This window comes from Theropithecus gelada, chromosome 1 (assembly GCF_003255815.1).
Source record: "Theropithecus gelada isolate Dixy chromosome 1, Tgel_1.0, whole genome shotgun sequence".
In the NCBI taxonomy this organism is placed as follows: Eukaryota; Metazoa; Chordata; class Mammalia; order Primates; family Cercopithecidae; genus Theropithecus; species Theropithecus gelada.
This window is the reverse complement of record NC_037668.1, coordinates 84775142-84798000: the sequence shown is the minus strand read 5'-3', so window position 1 is coordinate 84798000 and position 22859 is coordinate 84775142. Positions and strand designations below refer to the sequence as shown.

The following is a 22859-nucleotide window of genomic DNA, read 5'->3' as shown; positions in this document are numbered from 1 at the left end:
TCTGTCTCTCTCTAATTCTCCACATTGCAGCCCTAGTAATCTTTCTAAAATGCCAGTCCATGTAATCCCTTGCTCAGTATCCTCCAGTGGCTCTCCATTCCGCTTCTTCCAAATGCCACAGTCTAGACCCTACTTGCCCATCACCTACCTGCCCATCACCTACGTCTCTTCCCAAAGCCCTGAGGCTGCAAACATTCTGGGCTGATTGGGAGTCTCTGATTCCCATGCTTTTGTACGTTCTTTCTCCTAGAAAGTTCCATTTTGTTTCACAAGTCTCTACTCAACTACCATTTTGAAGCCCACCCAGACTGCCCAAAGCAGATTTGGGAACCTTCTGCTAGAAAGTCCCACTAGACCATGCACATGTATGTGCCCATGGCTATCACACAGTATCTTAATTAGCTCTTTCTACGTCTCCAGACTAGGAGTACATCACGGTAAGGTGCATTATTTTTTTCATGTCTATATTAACAGCAGGTAGCTTACTCCCTGGCACATAATATGTGGCCAATAATATTTGTTCAATGAGTGGATGAATGAATGAATTGTATCTTTTTCTAAATGAATCAACAGATGTTCCTACAAAGTTGAATCAAAATTACTTGGGCTGCTGGCTTGGCTTAAAATGCAGATTCCTGGGACCCATCCCAAACCTACAGAATGGCAACCTCGAGAGGAAGGGCTCAGGAGTACGCATTTTAATAAGCTCCCTGGGGAAGTGTTTCACATGTCACTTTTGACAGGTACAGCTGTTATCCTGCTGGAATGCTACTCACCTGTCTCCTTACACTGGAAATCCTGTCCACACCGTGCTTGCCTTATACAAGGTGTAGAACTGGAGCAGCTGGCTTGATCCCAGACATCACCACTGCAGATGGTTCCCCCAAACTTGTTTGGCTGCAAGAGGCTCCGGTATCGGTACTAAAACAGATTTTGAACCAGAAACATTCTTGTCAATTAATCAATCAATCAATTAACCAAGATTTGTGCAGCCAGGTCTCAGCTCAACATAAGAAATAATTACCTAATGATTGAGAGCCTCCTGCAAAGCTGTCTTTTGAGGGATGAGTGTGCATAAACAGGGGTGTGTCACCAGAAGTGGCACAATCACCTACTGGAATGTTGAATAGGGCCTCCAAGCATCAAATGAAAGGCTTGGACAAGATATTTCTAGGGTCTTCCTACTTACTAGGGAGAACCTTTGTTCCCTCTTCTTGAAGAAGTTAAATTCCTATTCATCTTTCAGTAACATTCTGCAGGTTGCTCACTCCCTCTCTACTAGCACTTGGCATATGAAGTTGCAATTGAGTATCCATGTAGTTCTCCATCTCTCCCACCAGACTATGAGCAATTTGCATATTGGGGGTGGGGAAGAGAGGACCATGTCTTCGTACGCTTGGCACTTGATCTAGGGTCAGGTACTCAAGAGGCACGTTTAGAAGACATCTGTTGCTTTTTATTTGCAACATTTCTTCTGGTCCTGGAATTCCCCTCTTTCTTTGGAATATATCTCGTATGGTTCAGGTGGGAATGACCTCGCCTCCTCAGTCACAGGGGTGTGTGGGTATGAACCAGGCCTGGTCCATCAAATCATCACATCTGCCTAGTTGTAATCATTGCTTCAGGGATTGGCACATAACTCAATCCCATCCAATCAAGTTCTCTCTGGGGATTTTCTTTTACAAAGAGACAGCTTCTTTTTCCTGGAATTGTTGAAAACAATTGTAGATGCCTTGCCTATTATGCAGAAAGCACCCATCCAAGAGATAGAGAGACAAAGAGAGACAAAGAGAGCTCTGAAGACATCATCTGAGTCCCTGGGTCCACCTTTGACTGCAGATAAATAGATACTTGACAGAAGGAAGAATTAAAATGCACGCCAATCTTGGGACTTTAGAGTTTCATAATCATGTTTTCTGTATAGCGTAGTGTCAGGCACTAGTGTAGAAGGAGGAAGCTGAACACTAGGATATTCAGAGAAACATGAAGTTCTATTCCTGCCTTCAAGAAGCTTAGAGTCTAGTTAAGGACATAAAATGTGTAATAATACAAAACATGCAGCAAGGATAGCAACCACACAGTGGCTGAAAAGGAAATGTGCAGCCCTGTATTTCCTGCTGTCTCTCTCCCTGGCTCAGCCCACAGGCCCCTTCCTTTAAGAATGTTAGCGTGTAGGTAAGAAAGCAATGATTTGAGCAGCAAAAGAAGTGGGTTTCCTACCTCAATCAATTTCTTACTTGCTGTGTGAGGTATCAGTGTCTGGTACTTTGTTGCTCAGTTTCTAAATCTGTGCAATGAGGTGGGTGAGCTAAATGACTCACCTAATTATAATGACTAATATCCTTTCACCTGTGTCCTGAAGTTGACAGAGCATGGACATGGGGATTAGATGGACTTGGGTTCAGGTCCCAGATTTTCTGACCAACTGCCCATGGGCAAGCCACTTCCCTTTTCTGAGCTTCTGTCTTCCACTGTGTGAAATGGGTGTAATGGCACTTTCCCTGGAAAGGACTGTGTGATCTCTGAGTAAGAGAATGTGTGAAGAAGCCCCTAGCCCTGTTTCTGATATATTATCGGTGCTCAATAAGCAGAGGTGGTTTTCACATTGTTATTGTAATCCATGTAGTCTTTCCAGGTGATTCCACGGGTGATTTGTGGAGCAGTGCAGCTCGCCTCTCTTCTTGCCCACCTCTGTCTCCTTAGCTGCTCATTAGCAAAGTGGCAAAGTTAGCAAGGAGAGGTGAAGATCAAACCTGTCCATAGGCCTTTCAGTTAATAACAGCAGTAACAGATTTGTAAACTCTGTGGGAAGAGACTGTAATTAATGACCAGTTGGAGAATATCAGTATATTTTAATTTTCCACCCATACTCTTGCCCCTCAGCACAGCAAATAAAGGAGTGATCAGCATGGAAACGTAGAGCTAATTTTCTTTCTTTCTTTCTTTCTTTTCCTCTCTTTATGTCAGTTTATTTCTAGACGTGCCTTCCAAGAACACGGGTTTATCTGTTACTTCCTCTGTTCCGAAGTGTTTAGTCATTCACATTCTTTGAAGTGTAACTGCTATCCACGTTAAATACATTTCTATAATTTCCTTACATGACACTATGACTTCAGCCAAATATATCTTGTTCATTGTTCCTAAACTTACTGTGTTTATTTCTGGCTACAGACTCTTGTTCATGGTTTTTCTTCTTAGGATGACTTCTCATCTCACTTTCAAATCTTTCCTTCCTTTAAAATACAGCTTAAAGCCTGTTTTCCACCATGAGGTCTTTTAGAACTGTTCAGCCTCTTTCCCACAATTCAAACCCCAAAGGTTTGACTTTCTTGTGAACTCATATAGATCTTATTGTCTCCATTTTCTGCTTGAAACTTAAGATATATTATCTTAAATATATTTTCTGTATTTTTCTTTTATCATCAACTAATGTTACACGTTATTTGAAGGAAAGCGTCTCAGACTTTTTAACATGGCCAGCACTGAGTAGATATCCAGTCAATGTCATAAGGAGAATGGAATATCTAACAAGGACATTATGCATGGAATACTGCTGTCCAACTCAGATGACTATTTGCCATTACGTGACATCTATTTTGATTACAGCTTTTTATTATGAATATGTTGTGCTTATAATTCCACTTCATTGAGAATGAGGTTGGGAGTGAATTGTAAAGGTATTTATCCAAGGTCCAAAGAAAGAAAACATTGCTGCTTGGAATATTGCAGTTAGGTCATTCTAAACTCCATTTTTGCTTCTTTGACAAAAGAGCAAATTTGAGCCTGAAAACTGGTGCAAGGATACCTTAGCATATCTGTTGTACATGTTATAGGGTGAGGAGTTCACAGTTAAATGAGCAACAGGGATCTGGTACATGTCACTGTTCTGCAGTGCTTTCATGGTGACTTATAGGAACAGATTTAATATGCTTTAGTAAGGGCTTGAGCTTCTCCAAACAAATAACACACAATGTTATTTGAAATCAGACACAGTAGGTACTTGCCTTTGAGTACTCCTTCTTTGAATTAGCAGCCAATTTTCTCTATTACTCTAAAAATTATATTAGATTTTTAAAACCTGTAGCTACCAATTTGATAATGGTGATGGTGGCTACCATGTATTGAGCCCCTACTATTGGCCAAACACTTTACATTCCTTATGTTATTTAATCTTCACAAGTTTATGAAGTTAAGTATACTATGGGAATCCCATTTTGAGCTGAGTTAGAATTCCAGCTCTGCCACCTACTGTATATGCATCACTGGGTCAACTACTTAACATCTCTGATCCTGTTTTCTCATTTTTAAATGAAATATATCTGAGAACATTGCAAAGATTCATAATAATACATGCAAAGAAATCATCACTTCGCCTGGTTTCTGATATACACTCAGTAAAAGTAGTTATCAATGTCATCATCATTCTTGTATCCAGCTGTTGGGCTACTTCAAAAGGAATTGAAGTGACCACTATGTCACTCATTACGCTCCAGGATGGTTCAGCGGGAGGCAGTAGTGTGGAGGGGTCAGCTGCAGAAGCTTTTTGGAGTCAGACTGACCAAGTTTTAAATCAAGGCTCTGTCATGTTCTTAATGGGTGACCTAAACAAAGTGGATGATGATGTCTGTCATTTACAGTTGGCTGTGAAAGTCAAACAAGATAATTTATTTAAGGCATTTGCACAATTGTCTGGTACATAGAAATTATTTAATAAATGGTGACTATTGCCACTGTTATCCTTCCTATAGTATCTATACTGGGAATGATGGTGTAAGCCATAAGGTTCATTCCCATTGATTCCCTATTTTCTAGGTTGCTATCAAATAATGAAGATATTTATGTGGCAGGAAGGTTGGTGCCAATATTCCCTTAGGGATTTCTCCACGCTATTGCCTGTGGTTGGGATCATTAAGACACAATTTTCTTTTCTAACTGGTAGATAATATTTCCTTCCAGAAATGTACATCTTTGTTTGGATGATTTTGAGAAGAAGGAACGCACTAATAAAAAAACTAGGGTGGTCTTTCACTTAATTAACAGAATTAATTATTTTAAGGATTACTTTAAAAACACATGTGTTTTTGAGTCGCTAAGTAAATAATTCTATTCTGATTTAAACTGCAAATCATTGTCTTGTGCTACTTGCTGTCTAAACTGAAACAAATAAGAAAAATTTAATTTAGGATGTATAACAGGTTGAATAATGGCCACACAAAGATATCGAGTCCTAATTTATGGAACCTGTAAATTTTACCTTATTCGGAAAGCTGGCCATTGCAGACATCGTTAAAGTTTTTGAGATGAAGATATTACCCTGGATTGTCTGGATAGCATTAAGTGTCATCACAGTATCTTTGTAAGAAGGCAGAGAGAGATTACAGGCAGATACACAGAGGAGAAGACTCACAGATGAGGCAACAATGTGACCAGGGAGGCAGAGATCACAGGGATTCAGACACAAGGTAAGGACTGTCAATGCCACCAGAAGCTGGAAGAGGCAAATATTAGGTTGCTACAAAAGTAATTGTGGTTTTTGCTATTACTTACTGCCAAAACTGCAATTACTTTTGCACCAACCTAATAACAGAGTCCCTTCTAGCGCCTTTAAGAGGGAGCATGGCTCTACTGATACCTTGATTTCAGACTTCTGGCTTTCAGAACTGTAAGAGAATACATTTCTGTTGTTTTAAGCCACCGAGTTTGTGGGAATTTGTTCCAGTGGACTCAATAAACTAATACAGGATGTCAGAGCAAAATGAGCATGTAGGGATCAAACACATTTAAACAGGAACAGTCTAAAATTCTTCAGCACTTCTCAGAGATGAGTGAGGTAGAATAACAAATTTCAGACTTTGATGTTGAATGAACTAGGTCAAAATTGTGTGTGTTCCACCACTTACTGCTATGCAATTTTGAATAACTCATCAGAAACATTCACAGAGCACCTCTCTCTCTGAATGGTGGGTCTGGAGGCAGGATGACCATTTGCAAACTTTGCAAGATCTCAGGTGAGGAAAAAGCAGGGATTAATTCAGGGCAGTGGGACTGGGGATGAAGAGGAAGGCAGAGATCATTATTAGAAAAACAGCTGGCACTGCACAAATTAAAACTCTAATGAGATACTACCCTACTCCTGAAAGAATGGCCATAATTAAAAAATCAAAAAATAATAGATGTTGACATGGATGTGGTGAAAAGTGAACTCTTTTACACTGCTGGTGGCAATGTCAACTAGTACAACCATTATGGAAGACATTGTGGAGATTTCCTAAAGAACTAAAAGTAGAACTACCATTCAATCTAGCAGTCTCACTACTGGGTATCTACCTAAAGGGGAAAAAAAAAAGTCATTATATACAAAAGAGACTGCGATGCATGTTTATAGTAGCACAATTCACAATTGGAAAATATGGAAACAACCTAAATGCCCATCAACCAACGAGTGGATAAAGAAAATGTGGTACATATACACCATGGAATACTAGTCAACCATAAAATGGAATGAAATGAATGGCATTTGTAGCAACTTGGATGGACTTGGAGGCCATTATTGTAAGTGAAGTAACTCAGGAATTGAAAATCAAATATGATATCTTCTCACTTATAAGTGGGAGCTAAGCTACGAGGATGCAAAGGCACAGGAATAATATAATGGGCTTTGGGGACTTGGGGGAAAATGTGGGGAGGGTGAGGGATAAAAGACCACACACTGGGTACAGTGTATACTGCTCGGGTGACTGGTGCACTAAAATCTCAGAAATCACCATGAAAGAACTTAACCATGTAACCAAAACCCACGTTCCCCAAAAGCTACTGAAATAAAAATGAAAAAATGAAAGAAGGAAACCATCTGGAATTCCTTAAACATGCATTCTGAGCCAGATGCATGAGAAGGGTTCTGTGTGCATTACTCATGTATTGCTCATAACAATTCTAGAAAGTAGGTACTCCTACTACTCCAATTTATACATAAGGAAACTGAACACAGAGATGATTAAAAATATTCCCAAAGTGACAATGCAGATAAGAGGCAAAGCCGGATCTAAACTGCGGAACTGAATCTTAACACTGAAACTTGGCAGTAGTGTGCTAATAGACAAGGTTCAGGCAGTGAGTGGTATGCCGAGTGGGGAAGGGAGCATCTAATACAGGCATGTGTGTCTGAAGGGAATTTTAAAACAATAATAAAACAGACTAGAAGTTACACTGTGTTTTATTATGTATTTATTTATTTACAAGACAGGGTCTGGCTCTGTCACCTAAACTGGAGTGCAGTGGCACAATCCAAGCTCACGGCAGCCTCGAACGCCTGGACTCAAGTGATCCTCCTGTCTCAGCCTCCTGAGTAGCTGGGAGTCTGGGTGTGCACCGCTATGCCCAGCTAATTTTGTGTGTGTGCGTGTGTATTTTTTGTAGAGAGCAAGTCTTGCTATGTTGCCGAGGCTGGTCTTGAACTCCTGGGTTCAAGTAATCCTCCTGCCTCAGCCTCCCAAAGTGCTGGGATTATAGATGTGAGCCACCACACCCAGCTGACTATGTTTTATTATCACTGTGAGCCAGGGATTCTTAACAAAGTCAGAATTTTAATGCTCCCCTCTGCCTGAGTGGAGGGCTCCCAACATCCCTCTTCCCTTCATATGTCAATGGTACTAGGGATCATTTTGAACTATTCAAAACCATTTAGATGGGCAAAGTGGACACACCTCTGTTCATTGGGTGTGTTGGTCTTTTCCCTAGATGAAAATGGAATTCTCAAGAACACACCTGGGACATCCCCTGGGTTATCTCATCTCCTCATGGGCAGTTTGGTATTTTGTTTCTAAGCGATTAGTTTCTCCAGAAGACTCTCATTAGTGGGCAAGAGATTTGCCACGACTCAGACAGAAATAAACGTGCCTATGTACAGATAGCGACTTTTTTACCTATGAGCCATAACACACATATTTTGCAGCCTCACTCAACACTACCCTACAAACAAAATCGGGAGACGCAGAAACAAATGTCACCGTCCATGTACAATGGCTTTCAAACAACAATTTCTAGACCCAGTTTCTCCCCAGGCCCCTAGACATAGTGATCTGCTTAATCTCCATTTGAATGCCTAATACACACATCAAATATGAAATGCCCCAAAACCGGTTATAAGTGTCTTACCCTTTTGTCCTGGCATGGAAAGCAATCCGTCCACTCTGACCAGTTGCTCAGCTGGCAGGTAACTGCTGCGGGTGTGGCTGCCCGTCTTACTCTCCTAAAGAAAGGAAAGATCCCTGCATCAATTTTGAGATGCAAAATTTAAGCAAATGAGAAAGCTGTGCACATTTTCCTTCCAGTAAAACACGGTTTGAAAGAAATGAGGAACGAACATTTATTGTACTCCTACTTTATGTAGAAATGCCAACAGAAATGAGAGAGTGTATGGTGCCAGAGGGTTTATATAAATTATCCCTTTAATACCATATCAGTCCCCCATGCATCAAATTATTATAATTTTAGAGAGAAGAATATTAAAGAGGGCTAATAATTTTTGAAGAGCCAAAGTAGCAGAAAGCTCAGTGGTTAAGAATGTGGAGTCTGGGGTAAGAGGATTGGGTTTGAATCTTAACCACCACTTGCTGACTTTGAAAACTTGAGTAAATTACTTAATATCTCTGAACTACAGCTTTCCCTTCTGTAAAACTACGCTAAAAATAACATTACCTAAAAGGGTTATTGAAAGTGTATTGAAATGCTTATGAAAGGTTTACTACAAGATGACTTTCATTATTACATGCTGGGACATTATGTGGATTATCTCATTTAATCCCTATAACAATCCTTGGAGATAAATATTATTAGATCTATTTTATGTACAGTGTAAGAAAGCTGGGATTCCTAAAAGCTAAATAGCCCTGAAGTCATAGCCCAGGAACGACAGAGGCAAAAATGGAACTGGTTGGTTTGATGGCAAAGCCCGTTACCTGCTCCTCATCATGCTACTGCCTCATTTTATGAATCAGCCAACAGACGTGAGAGAGTGTATCTCCAAGCCCACGATCCTTCTCTTACCCCATGCTTCCCCCTCACCAATTAAAAAGCCTACTCAGGGAAAGGGGGACAAGCCACAAGCTTGCCTGGCTTCCACATTAGCCTCTTCCCATAGCATCACTGCTACAACTTCAAGGCCAGGTTGGCCCACGGGGAAAGTGGGAACATCTTCTGTTAACACTAGAATTACCACAGCCTCTGAGAGCCAGGCAGCCACCGCTGTGAAGAATGGCATGATTATAACCCTCGTGTAGGAACAGAAAGTGTTTCAAATCTCATGCTAATTATGTAATGAATTTGATGAATAATGACACCTAAGTTGAAACTCTGCACAAGGAGCCATGGAATAGTTCAGAAAATTTTGTCTATCTTTAACTCTGGTTCTCCAACTTTTGGTCTCAGGATACCTTTACATTTCTGTAAATTACTAAAGACCTCAAAGAGCTGGTAAGTGGGCTAGATCTACCAATATTCACAGAATTCAAAATTAAAACTGAGAAATTTAAAAAATACTTGTTTATTAACTTATTTAAAATTACAATAACAAACCTATCACATGTTACCATAAATGTACATTTTTTCAAATCCCTTTAATGTCTGGTTTAGAAGAAAGTAGCTAGAATCTTATTTCTGCTTCTTCATCCAATCTGTTGCTATATATTGATTTGGTTGAAATCTATGAAGAAAACTCAGCCTCACATGGTTATGTAGTTGAAAAGGGGAGGAGTGTTTTAACAGCCTTTTCCAATAACTGTGGATGCTCTCTTTTGGTATTAAATGAAAACTTGACAAGAGGCAATTTCTTACATGTTAGTGGCATGTGGAACCTGAAAGCATATCAGTGAATTTTTTGTTCTCTGTCACATTAAAATCCATTGGTCTCTACACTTTGAATGGATCTTGTGCCCACATACAATTTTTATAACATCAGGCATTCGAAATTTGGAAAATCATGGTTCACTGAGTATGTGCCTTACAAATATTAATACATTTCACTGTATAATATCTAAACATCAAACTTGTTAATATCACCAGTGATCTCATCAAGTTCATGGTAGTGGATATGTTTCCAAAATTTTAATTTTCTCATAGAAACTCCAATCTTGTTATTAGTAACAGGTAATGTTATTTGTTTTCCTTGAAATGATAGGGTCTCTGCATTTTTTATACAATGCATGGCAAATATCTAAGCCCAAATAACCATAGTTTGGCAGTTTTTTCATCAAGAAAAAATGGTGTTCCAGGAAAAAAAGTGGTCTTATTGACTGATGTTTATGTCCCCCAAAAATTTATATGTTGAAACCTAATCCCCAATCCGATGGTATTAGGAGGTGGGACTTTTGGGAGGTGACTAGGTCATGAGGGTGAAGCCCTCATGAATGGAATTAGTGCCCTCATTAAAGAGATCACAGGGACATCCCTTCCACCACGTGAGGACACAGCTAGAAGATGACTACCCGTTAACCAAAAAAGTAGGCCCTCACCAGACACTGAATCTGCCAGCGCCTTGATCTTGGACTTCCCAGTCTCTAGAACTGTGAAGAATAAATGCTTGCTGCTTAAACATCCAGTCTATGGTAATTTGTTACAGTAGTCCAAGTAGTAAGACAAGTGGTTACCTTCACTTACAGCTCAAATAATTGCTTTTCCTCAAGACAATCATCATACTCAGTGCATACTCAGTGATTTCTCTATGCATTCTTCCCATTTTGTTACATAGAATACTTAAGTCACATCTATTCAAGGATTGAGGTTTAATTAAATTAACAATTCTTACTGCTTCTAGAAGGACTTTCTTAAGTAAAACTTAAAACTTAGGAGTTTTGTTTGTTTGTGTGTGTGTTCTTTCCTGTGAGTTTAGTGCCACTGCCTTGATTTTGACCAAGGCCCTAGCAGTTTTATCCATTGGTGCCTCTGTACCATCGGTGCAACTGTAAACACAGTAAAAGGGTAAAATAATGTCTTACCATTATTATGAGAACTGTTTTGAACTTACAGGTCCCCTGAGAAGATATTGGGGACTTCCTGGGGTCTGCAGAACACACTTTGAGAAGCTCTAATCTGTAACACGGTGCTAGCAGGCAGAAGCCCTCCCATCCCTTCAAAGAAAACGTCATTGCCCAGCTCACAATCTTCCCCCTACATCAATTCCTGTCCTCATGCTGGGAGACTCATCATCCCTACAAATGAGTCATCCAACTCTCTGGTTGCTCGGTTGCTCCTCTTCCTCATCTGTAATAATCTTCTCTTCTGAACCTTCTCACTCTCTAAAACAACTTCTCCTCCAAGTCATTCATTCATGAATCACCTGTGAATAGCTACTTGGGGGCTCCACAGCCTCTTGTCTTTCTATCTTACAGGCTTAAGGGGATTCCCACTGCGCTTCTTCTTGAACCTCATTGGGATCTCCATTATCTCGACATCTAAGCTTCCTCCCTTTCAATAAGAACTCCTCTTATCTTTATTTACCTTTATAACCAGTTTTGATTCCATGATTCATCACTTTAAAATCTTACCTATATTCTAAACACCTAGACCCCACTGTTCCCTCGATCACACCTAACTGTAAATCCCAACCCTGAATGAATCCGATTATCTACCTCTTTACTTTGGTTAATTCCTATGTATCTTTCATTCTCATCATAAACATCAATTCCTTAGGGAAATATTTCCTGATATCCAGACTGGTTGAAAACCTCCTTCATATGATTTGGTCAATCTCTGCACATTTTCTCAATATTTAATTATCAAACTTGTAATATTTGTAAAATTTATTTTTTCTCTACCAGATTCTAGGCTCTATGAATGCAGAAACTGTCTATATTTGCTACAGAGTTCCCAGCACCTGTCATGGGCCAGGGCCACGGAAAGTGCTCAGTAAATATTTACAAAAGGAAAAAAAGAAGGAAGGGAAAGAGGGAGGGAAAAAAGGAAGGAAGGAAGGAAGGAAGGAAGGAAGGAAGGAAGGAAGGAAGGAAGGAAGGAAGGAAGGAAGGAAGGAAGGAAAGAAGGAAGGAAGGGAAGGAGGGAGAGAAGGGACTGAGATAGGGAGGGAAGAGAAAGAATAAAACCAATTTCTGGGATATAGACAGTGACATTGTTGAGATATTTATTTGAACCTGATTCTTATAATCTAAATTAAATTAGATCCTGGTATCTCGACATTCAAATGGCTCAGGGTTTGTTACACACGTCATTTTTCTAATAGACTGTTCTAATAATAAAAGTTTGAAGTGTGGGAACATGGATAATCGGAAGGAGAGAGAGAAGGTATAGGGAGAAGGTTTGGGAACAGGAAAGGACTCCAGCATTATTTCTGCATCTCACTACAGAATTGTCAAGATAATGTCACTGTAAGCCCATAGAGACTGCATTATGTGTCAAACCGGAGGGAAACAGTACTAATGGATGGAAGCAAAAGCCTAGACAGAGCAGTGGTGTATTGCTGTAGTTTCAAAAGCCTTGTGACATGATGTCTAGACAGAGGCATGCATGCTAATGCTATCACGGAGGCCAGAGTACAGAAAGCACACCAGGACCATTCATTAAAGTTGTTACAGGGCTCCAACCTTTTAGCCAATACCAATGTGACCAACATTTTATTATTCCAATAATTTTTTCAATGTAGTTCCTTTTTTGATCATTATAAAAGTAATACATTCTCATTACAGAGAACATGGGAAAGATTATAAATGAAAAGAATTGTCCCAAATTTTACTATCATGAATATTTAGTTATATTTTCTTCTGTTTATTTTCATAACACATTGAGGTCATACTGAGTATTACATTTTATATCCTGATTCTTCCACTTAATAATAGAGCAGAAACCTAAACTATTTATGGTAATACACATTGTTCCACTCCCCTTACATTAAACAATTGGATTATTGAGTCCCCAGTTTTTCAGTATTCAAGTTATTTGTTGAAGATATATCCTGTAGAGTGGGATGACTGCATGGAAGGGATTTTAGAACTTATGGCACATATTGCCAAATGGCTTTCCAAAAGAACTGTATAAATTGTTTAATTACTTAAGGAGCCATTCATAATTCTGTGGCCTAATAAATCTTGGAAAATATTTTAAAGGCATCTCTCAGCTGGCAAAAGTCTATTCAATCAGTAAGACATTTAATATGGAGCACAGGGACTTAGGAGTCTTTGCTTCTCATCTTCAGTTTGCCTCTCACCTGCTGGGCTACCATGAGCAAGCTGCTTTAATTGACTTTAAGTTTTTTAATCTGTGGAATGAGCACAATTCTATATGGTGCTATTGCAGCGTTTCTCAAAGAGTACCCTGCAGAGTACAGTTCCTGAGATATGCACAGGGGTCGGGGAGGAAGAGGAGAAAAGTTCCATGGTCAAATACATTTGGATTAACTGCATACACCATATCATTCTTGGAGATTTAAAATGCCCAATAACATATTAAAGGCTCAGAGAGTTTCTGCAATTTAATTTGCTTACCCTGGCATTTCCCAAATTTTGTGAAGAAACACAGGCCATTTCTTTTTTTATGCATCATCTGTAAGACTATGTAACACAGTTGAAACACTGATGTAAAAGAAAGAGGTTTAGAGTTCAGCAAATAGGCATTTGAATCTGATTTCTGCTACTTACTGAATTTCAATTTTCTTATAGCTATGAAACAGGAAAGATTGTTTGCAAGACTATTTTGAATATGGGATGAGATCATGTATGTAAAATCTCAAGCACAAGCCTGGCATACATGTTAGCGTCACCGTAACCTTGTCAACCTCACACATGCTCATCAAACCTCTCCGTCTTCATCAAAAATGTATTGAATGTACTCGGATAGGGCTGTGGACAAGTGACATGCTTCCCATCTGCCTTTTAAAATAGAGCAGCTTATTGCGCAAAGGGTCTAAAACCTAGAGTTGAATAAGCAACGTGCAAGTTAAATACTTGACCCAGAATGTGGCCACTTCAGCAACTTAGAAAAGAAAATAATTAATTAGCTACCAATCCTAGGCTAGAAGGTCAGAAAGCCCAACCCTGATGATTACCAGGGGGTTGTCCTAATAAATTGGCTCAGCTTGTATTAAAATCTGATTATCACTAATCATATAATCTTGAGCCAGTCCCATCCAGTTACATGGAGGTTCCATCATACAATAGAGGTATTTTAGATTTAACTTTGAAAGCGCTCAGTCTTCAGCAACCTCCATGTTGCTAAGTCCAGTAGAAAGTTGTCTGGTTTTGTTTTACTTGCCCTCTGCTATGGTTTATTTGTCCCCACTCATGTTGATTGCATGAGTGTAATAAGTAGGGGGGAAAAAACAAAACTCATATTGAAACTTGATTCCCGATGTGGCAGTGTTGGGCCTGGTGGGAGGTGTTTGGGTCCTGAGACAGATCCCTCAGGAAAGGCTTAGTGCTGCTTTTGCAGTAGTGAGTGGGTTCTCCTGGCTAGACAGACTCATTCTCGCTGGTTCCCATGGATATTAGTTGTTATAAAGCAAGGTTCCTCCTCCTGTTTGGTCCCCTTCAAATGTGCCCACTTCCTTTTTTACCTTCTCTGCCATGTTTTGACGCAGCACAAAAGTCCTCACCAGGATGTTCCTATTTTCTTTATAGAACTTAAAGTATATAAAATATTTGCATACACTTTTCTAGAACAGAAGCTTCATGAGAGCTGAAAGCAAGGACTTTGTCTTTCTCATTTATATCCCCAGGGCCCAGAACAGTGCCTGGCATATATTGGGTGCTCAATAAAACAAAATAAGCATGTATATGTCAATTAAAAAAGGAAAAGCTCTCACCAGAAGCCAAGCAGATGCTGGCACCATGCTTCTTGTACAGCTTGCACAACCATGAGCCAAATAGATCTCTTTCCTTTATAAACTACACAGCTTCAGGTATTCCTTTATAACAACACAAAACTGACTAACACACAGTCTGTTAACCACTTTTTTCTTCATGAGAACTTTCATCTCTTGGACATCTTCAGCATAATTCCTCCTCACTCTCTTCCTACCTCTGGCCAGTTCTCCTCCAAAAACTGGAATTCTTCAAGGTGCAGTCTGGTCTTTCTTCTTTTTCTCTTTCTGCTTTTCTCACCCTTAAGAAGGTAAGATCCATGTCCTTGGCTTCATACACGATCTGTGCAAATGTTTCTACATTTAGGCCTTCAACTTAGACTAGTCCTCTGTAATCCTGTTTTGTTTATCCAACTTCTCCATTTGATATGTCTATCAAATGCCTCTTAGACACGGCAAACTTAATGGTTCCACATCTAAACTATTCATTTTCTCTTTTAAGCAGTTCCTTGTTATGCCCTCCTGTGGGCCAAGACCTTCTTCTACTTTACCTTTCTCCAATCCATTCTCTGCACAGCAATGAAGATAATTTTTTCAAATGAGAAATAAGATAATATCCTTCCTTTATAAGACTCTCAGTGATTTTTGTTTTGTGTGTGTGTTTTACTACACATAGACTCAAATCCAAATTTCTCATTGTGGTGCCTAAGGTCCTCTGGGATCTGGCCTCTGTCCAGTTTTTTGACTTCTTCTTAAGGCATTTCTCTGCTTTCATGCTACTCTCATTCTTCAGTCCTCAAACATGACAAGCCACTTCCAATCACAGAGTCTTAGCACAGGTGATCCCACCGCTTTACCCTGCTCTTTACCTAGCTTCTCCCTACCGCCCTTCACATCTCAGTTTAAATGCCACCTCCACAGAAAATTTCCTCAATCAGCCTGTCTTTAGATTGCTCTGATATCCTCTAACAAAGGGCCCATTTATTTCCTTCGCAGTATTTATCACAATGTAAAAGAAAATTTTTTTTTTTCTTTTGAGACAGAGTCTTGCTCTGTTGCTTACATCAGAGTGCAGTGGCACAATCTTGGCTCACTGCAGCCTCCGGCTCCCAGTTTCAAGCGATTCTCATGCCTCAGTGTCTCAAGTAGCTGAGACTACAGGCATGTACCACCATGCCCAGCTAATTTTATGTATTTTTAGTAGAGACCGGGTTTCACCGTATTGGTCAGGATGGTCTCGAACCCCTGAGCTCAAGTGATCCGCCTGCCTTGTCCTCCCAAAGTGCTAGGATTACAGGTGTGAGCCACCACGCCCACAATTTTTAAGATAATATTTTTGGTTACATATTTATTGAGTCCATCGCTACGCTATAAATTCCATGAGTGTTGAAACATTATCTGTTCAGTTTATTACCTAACACCTAGCATATCTGTAATATTTATTTATTGAATGAATGAATAAATAAATCCAAAAAAGTATTCACTGTGTGCTAGATGCACATAGAATTCCATACAGAACTTTAAGTTCCAAGCATGTACTGGGCTCTCCTGCAGTATTTGCAGAACGCTATTTCCTCCACAGAATGCTAATCATATCTCATTCATCTGGCCGAACCTTTCCACTTCAGTTCATTCTCTCCAGATAGCTTTCCTTAGCCTGCCTGTCCTATGCTAACATAGTGCCATATACGTAGAGCTTCTAACACTTTATTCCTACTCCTAGACTGCAAGCTCTAGAAGACTGAGATCATGACTGTATTGCTCACCATTGTACCCTAGTGCTGAGCACAGTATCTCGAATATATTATCTCATATAATCTTAAGTTATTCATTAACATTTCACAAGAACCCTGTGGGGGTAGGAAGTACTATTTCCGTTTTATAGATGAGTAAAACGATTCATAAGAAGTTGAAATAACTGGCTTAAGGTTCTGTAGGTAGAAAGTGGCAAGGCCAGAATTCAAACCAACAAAGACTCCAAAGCCTATGTATTTTTTAAGCATTCCAAGATGTATTCTGAAGGATTTCTGACAAAAGAGAAACAGGGTAATAAAAATAATTTTCTAAAGGCTTACCATGTACCAGGTTCTGTTATAGGTACTTTACATAAACTTACTCAAGTCCTGACAAAAACTCTATGAAATATGTATTAGCTCCATTTCATAGATGAAAAAAAAAAAAAAAATGAAGCCTAGGAAGTTTAAGCAACTGGCCCAAGTTCCAATAGCCACTACGTGGTGATGCCAGGACTTAATCCCAGATTGATTATACTTTATAGACCAGACCCAATGCCACCTGAAGTATTGCTAAAGATTAGTTACCCTAAATAAAAGTCTCCATATTACATGATTCACTTTTGAGTCACATCCACTACTCCAGTTGTTTTTATTAATTAAAAATTCATGTTTCCTGAATACACATCAATTTTCAGTCGTCTGGACTACTATTAAAAATATTCACATGGCCTTGGCCAAAGATGCTTTGGTAAATATACTCTGATGTCCACAAAAGCAATAAAATAAAAAGGGACATCATGATTGAAACTTCTTTAGGGTCAACTGCCTATAGGCCCACTTAACAAAAAGAAACAGCTTTAGATGCTTAGATAGTTGTCCTTTGTGTTTGGGATCCTCAGTCACGTTTTTAAAATTCCCCTAAGGAATTCTGCTTTTCATCAATGGAAAAGTTGGGTTGAAAATGTTGGCCTTCCACTGATGGATAATAAAAACAACACTCTTAGAAGAATGTAATAAGGGTTAAATTGGCCAGTATTCGTAAATGCCTACCAGAGTTATCTTGTTATTGAATACTCCTCTTCTTTCTCTAGGGTTCAGTTTCTTGCTCTGTAACATGAGTGGATTAAGTTAGATACTAAATCCTTCCTAATTCTAAAGACCAACAAAATAGAAATAATGGAACTAGCATACAAGAACTTTGAAAGAGTTATTGTAAATATGCTCTATTATTTGAGGAGAATTAAGAAGCTAATGAGAAGGGTAGTAGAAGATATTAAAAGATACCAAATGAGACATTTAAAACTGAAAATTATATTAACTCAAATTTAAAATTCACTGGATAGGCTTAACAGCAGATTAAACATTGCAGAACAAAAAATTAATAAATATGTAGTTATAGAAACCAAAATGAAACAGAAAATAAACCGCCAACAACAAAAAAAAGAAAGACTATCAGTGACCTGAGGGACTTTATCCAGCAGGCTAGCATCTCTGTAATTGGACTATCAGAAAGAGAGATGAGAATGTATGGGGCAGAAAACATATATGAATGAATCATTGCAAAAATTTTCAAATTTGATGAAAACTATAAACCCACAAAACCATATCACCTTGGAATTAGAAAAATAGAAATCTAAAAGATGGCCCCCAAAAAAGAAGAAAATAGGAACAAAGAAGACATGGGACAAATAGAAAACAAATAGTAAAATGGCGAACTCAAGCCCAAGTTTATCAATAATTATATTTGAGGTAAATGGTCTAATTACTATAATTAAAAGACAGAGGTTGTGAGACTAGCTAAAGCAAGCCTCATCTATGTATGTTCACATGAATTATATTTTTAAATATAGTCATATAAGTTAAAATAAAATAATAGAAAAAGATTTGCCATGCACATACAGATCATAAGAAAGCAAGGATAACTATATGTATTAATGATAAATGAAATAGGTTGTAGAACAAGGACCATTGTCCTTGGGATAATGGAAGCCTTTCATGATAATAAGGGGGTAAATTATCAAGCAGTCAGAATAATTCTAGATGTGTGTGTGTGTGTATTTAATAACATAGCTTTAAAATACATGGAGCTAAAACTGATAGAACTGTAAGTAGGCAAATCCACAAATACAGTTGGAGATTGCAACATTCTTTTCTCAGTAATCAATAGAACAAGATGAAAACTTGGGTGACATTAACAACCAGCTTGACTTAATTGACTTGGAACTACACTGAACAACAGAATAATGCACTTTTTTGAGCGTATGGAATATTCACTAAGGTTGGCCACACTCTTAGTAAAAACCAAATCCCAATACATTAAAAGAATTGCAATTAAAACTTCTAGGCAAATAAAAAACTTGAAAACTTCTAAGCAACATACATACTGAAAGGTGTTATTTGTATAAAACATGTAATAGAGATCCACTGATTTTGAGGCTGAAGATTATAACTTCCTTCCATCACCATTGTTTTAAAATTTTTTTTTCAAATAACATACTTTTAATTAAGATTTTATAATGAGCAAACGTTAAACATGGACTTATAAAATAAATGTGTGCCATTAAAATGTAAATCTATATATTATCTGTTTTCAATGTTAGAGTTCATGTGAAATTTTATTTTGCAGGGGAAAAGAGTGCTATTACTTAAAAATAAAGTTTAAAATCTCTGACTAATCAGAAAGATCCATGCCAACTGGTATATTATAAATTTGTTCTGTCTGATTATTGTCAACCATCAAGGGAATGAAAATACCAAAAAATAACAATAACAATCACACAAAGCACTGGTGACAGCTTTCACTGAACACTTGCTAGGTAATAGGTAATAGGTATTGATCTAAGTACTTTCATGCATTTAATTTTTGTTCTTTCTTTCCTCCCATTTTACAGGTAAGGAAAATGAAGCTTGGAAAAATTAAATAACTTGCCTGAGATCAGACAGCTAGTAAATGTCAGTGCCAGAATTTGAACCTAATAAAATCTTTTCACCATGTAGCTTTTCACTTTCAAAGTCAGTGTCAGACACACTGGTATTAGATACAAAGACCTCATGATTTCCTTCTTCAGCACTTTGTAAAGTATTTAATTGGTTCTATTTTGCCTTGACTTGAAATTTGCCTCTTCACTGGTCTGTCTTGTTTGATAAGTTCATCAAACATCAAGACTCTTTGTTCATTTTCAAAAAGGATTACAATGATAAGCTTTTATAATTAAGAATATCTCGGTGGAGATTTCCTTTACCACAGTTCTCTTGCTTTATCTTCTAATTATTAGAGATGAATTTTCTGATTTCAAAATTGTATTTCCTTTAAATACAAGTTACAGATTAACTGCTTTTAAAAATGCTTTCCTCCCTTCTGAACTGTTACTTAAAGGAACTCTCACTTGCTCTAGCATTTAAAAGCACTAATGATTTAAAATTGCATCATCTATCAAGAATTATAATTAAATAATTCCATTTAACATCTTTAATGTTTGGGAGAAAGGGATTGCTTTAAAGCTATCCCAAAGGTGAAATAAAGGACTGCTTAGGCTCCACAAAATACTTAATATTAAGATACAAAAAAAAAAAAAAAAAAAAAAACTCATGAAGCTAGGTTGGAAATCTCAAGAAAATAGAATGGGTAAAATGCAATGTACATATGAAACTATATCACCTCCCTCTATTATCCCATAGCAAAAGATAAAGTCAGTTTTAGAATCAAATGACCCAGCATCTCTATAGTCCTTTGCCTCCCCCAAAGTGATTTTGAACACATTATCTAATTTTATCCTCCCCCAAAACTATGAGACAGGTACTCTTATGATGCTCTTTTACAGATAAGAAAGTAGGGGTTAAGTTAACTGTTCAGCACCACTCAGGAGAACTATCATTTATTAAGTGTCTACTATAAGCTGAGTACATTTTATATTCAGGATCTTATTTTATCTACATTAACTCTTATAGAAGAGGTATTATTATTCTCATTTTACAGCTAGGGAAACTAAGGATCAAACAGATTAAATGATTTACCCTGAATTACTCAGCTTCTAAGCATTAGAGCTGTGATTTACACGTAGGCCAATTTAGCACGGTCTTTTCACTGTCCCATCCTCCTCCACGGGAGTAGCAATAACATGAAAAGAGGTTATTTTCCATTCCAACACAGCCTCTGCTGCAAACATAAAAGTGTCTTAGTTCCCCAGCAGGCGATTCCTATGTGCAAGTTTTGCAGAGACATATGGCCCACTTACTGGTTCACCTTCTCCTGTGCAGTTACCCCAGGCTGACAAGTCATCAAAGACAAGATGAAGAAAACAACAGCAAACATCTCAGCCAGAAGCCACCGCGCTATATTACCTTGAAGGAATAAAACTATCTATTCAGGAAATTGGAGTAAAAGATGTCTACAGGCTGGGACCTGTAAGATCTATCTGATGTTAGAAACTCACCCAATACACACAAATTCGCACGGAACTCAATTGATTCTCTTTCAAATGTGGTTAAATAGTAACCAGAGTATTGATTACCTAAATACTCTAAAAATGTTCCAGACACCAAAGGTCACTGCCCTTTAGACCTTTTGAAAAACAATATCCATGTGGTTAAGGAAAAGAAGATATTTAACCAACAACAGCTTAGCAAAGAGGTCTTATTTTCAAACAGAGACAAAAACCAAACCACGATGCAGTTCTAGAATTCCTGGTCTTTTCCGGTATCTCTTGGAACTTCTGAGGGCAGATCAATCTATTTCACAAGACTGAAACAAGGCTAATATTGTCATATCAACTCAGACATAAAGCACTCAGAAAAATGTAGGAAATGCCAACAGTTACATGAAAGTTCTACTATATATTGCCAAACATCTAAATCCTGAAATATATGTGTAATTCAATGGACTTTCCACTTTTCATACAGACACTGGCTATCATCAAGATCCAGCATATCTGTTTCTTGAGGGGGCCAGATGTCTTAAATAGACATCTCCAGAAGCACTCTCTAGAATTATAATGTCAAATGTCAATAGAACCACACAACTGGGCTAATGGTACCATACCTGCATATAATTTCTTACTCTCCAAGACATAAATTAAATTAAATTAAGAGTTGGGGTGTCCTTTGTAGGGACATGGATGCAGCTGGAAACCATCATTCTCAGCAAACTATCGCAAGAACAGAAAATCAAACACCACATGTTCTCACTCATAGGTGGGAATTGAACAATGAGATCACCTGGACACAGGAAGGGGAATATCACACACCGGGTCCTATTGTGGGGAGGGTGGAGAGGGATAGCATTAGGAGATATACTTAATGTAAATGACGAGTTAATTGGTGCAGCACAGCAACATGGCACATGTATACATATGTAACAAACCTGCACGTTGTGCACATGTACCCTAGAACTTAAAATATAATAATAATAAAAAAATAAAAAAATAAAACCGCCAAGTCTGACATTTTGAAAACAAAAAACAAACAAACAATAAAAAAATTAATAAAGATGGATGGATAGATAGGTAGGTAAATAGATGATGGATAGATACACAGACAATAATTGAAGGCCTACTATGTGGCAGGCATTTCATATGTCTTATTTAATTTTCATAGCAGGGATATGAGATAGAAATTATTAATTCCATTTAGATGGAATTAATGAAGACGAAGAAATGGAGGCCCAGAGAAAGTAACTAACTTGCCGAAAGTTGTACAGCTATCTCAATATCCTTGGGAATATTTAGATTCTCTCATTAGCAGTACTGTCCAGTAGTATCATTACTAATCTCAAAGTTAGGAGAAATTTTAATGAATGACTAGTATGCTTAAGAAAATGTGTTTCTGATTTAAACGCGGAGATTTTTTTAAAGGCACCAAATTGTTATCATCTCCCTTTTCTCAGAGATTTTGGTAAACTTGACAGAAGTAAATGTGGATTCTGGGTACTGGCAAGTCCCTGGAGCCTATGATTTCTGTGTCTCTCTTTCTCCTACCTCTTTTCATTTGGACTCCTGGGTCCTCTTGGCCTCAGTTCTACCCTACTTTGAAAATCACACTTTCTTTTTGCTCCACAATATTCCAGCGTGACTAGCATTTCATTATGCTTTCACTGAAGATATGAAAGACAATGGGGGGTGTTCTATCTGGGCACCCTGGGGCCAGCTCATGATGACACATCTGGCAGCCACCTCTTTCTACCAAGTTCCTGTCCTTTCTCATCCATAGTCAAAATTCCTGACGCAGATCCACAGAGTCCCCTGGGAAGTGTAGCTCAGGTTCCCCGACTCCTCCTACAGCTTTTCTCATGAGGAGAAGACTTCCCCTACAACAATGTTCTCCAT

At 38.3% G+C, this 22859-nt stretch overlaps 1 protein-coding gene across 1 annotated transcript in view; it reads right to left on the bottom strand.

Annotated features, from left to right (window-relative positions):
- C8A (complement C8 alpha chain) overlaps positions 1-20983 on the bottom strand; it is a 63046-nt gene extending 42063 nt beyond the window's left edge. Inside the window, exons 1-3 of the mRNA XM_025401433.1 lie at positions 20775-20983; positions 8155-8248; positions 777-921 (exon numbers count right to left, since the gene is read on the bottom strand). Coding sequence (XP_025257218.1) covers positions 777-921; positions 8155-8248; positions 20775-20851 — 316 coding nt within the window. The 5' untranslated portion in view covers positions 20852-20983. The remainder of the gene's footprint in view (positions 1-776; positions 922-8154; positions 8249-20774) is intronic.
- Positions 20984-22859: the final 1876 nt, after the last annotated feature.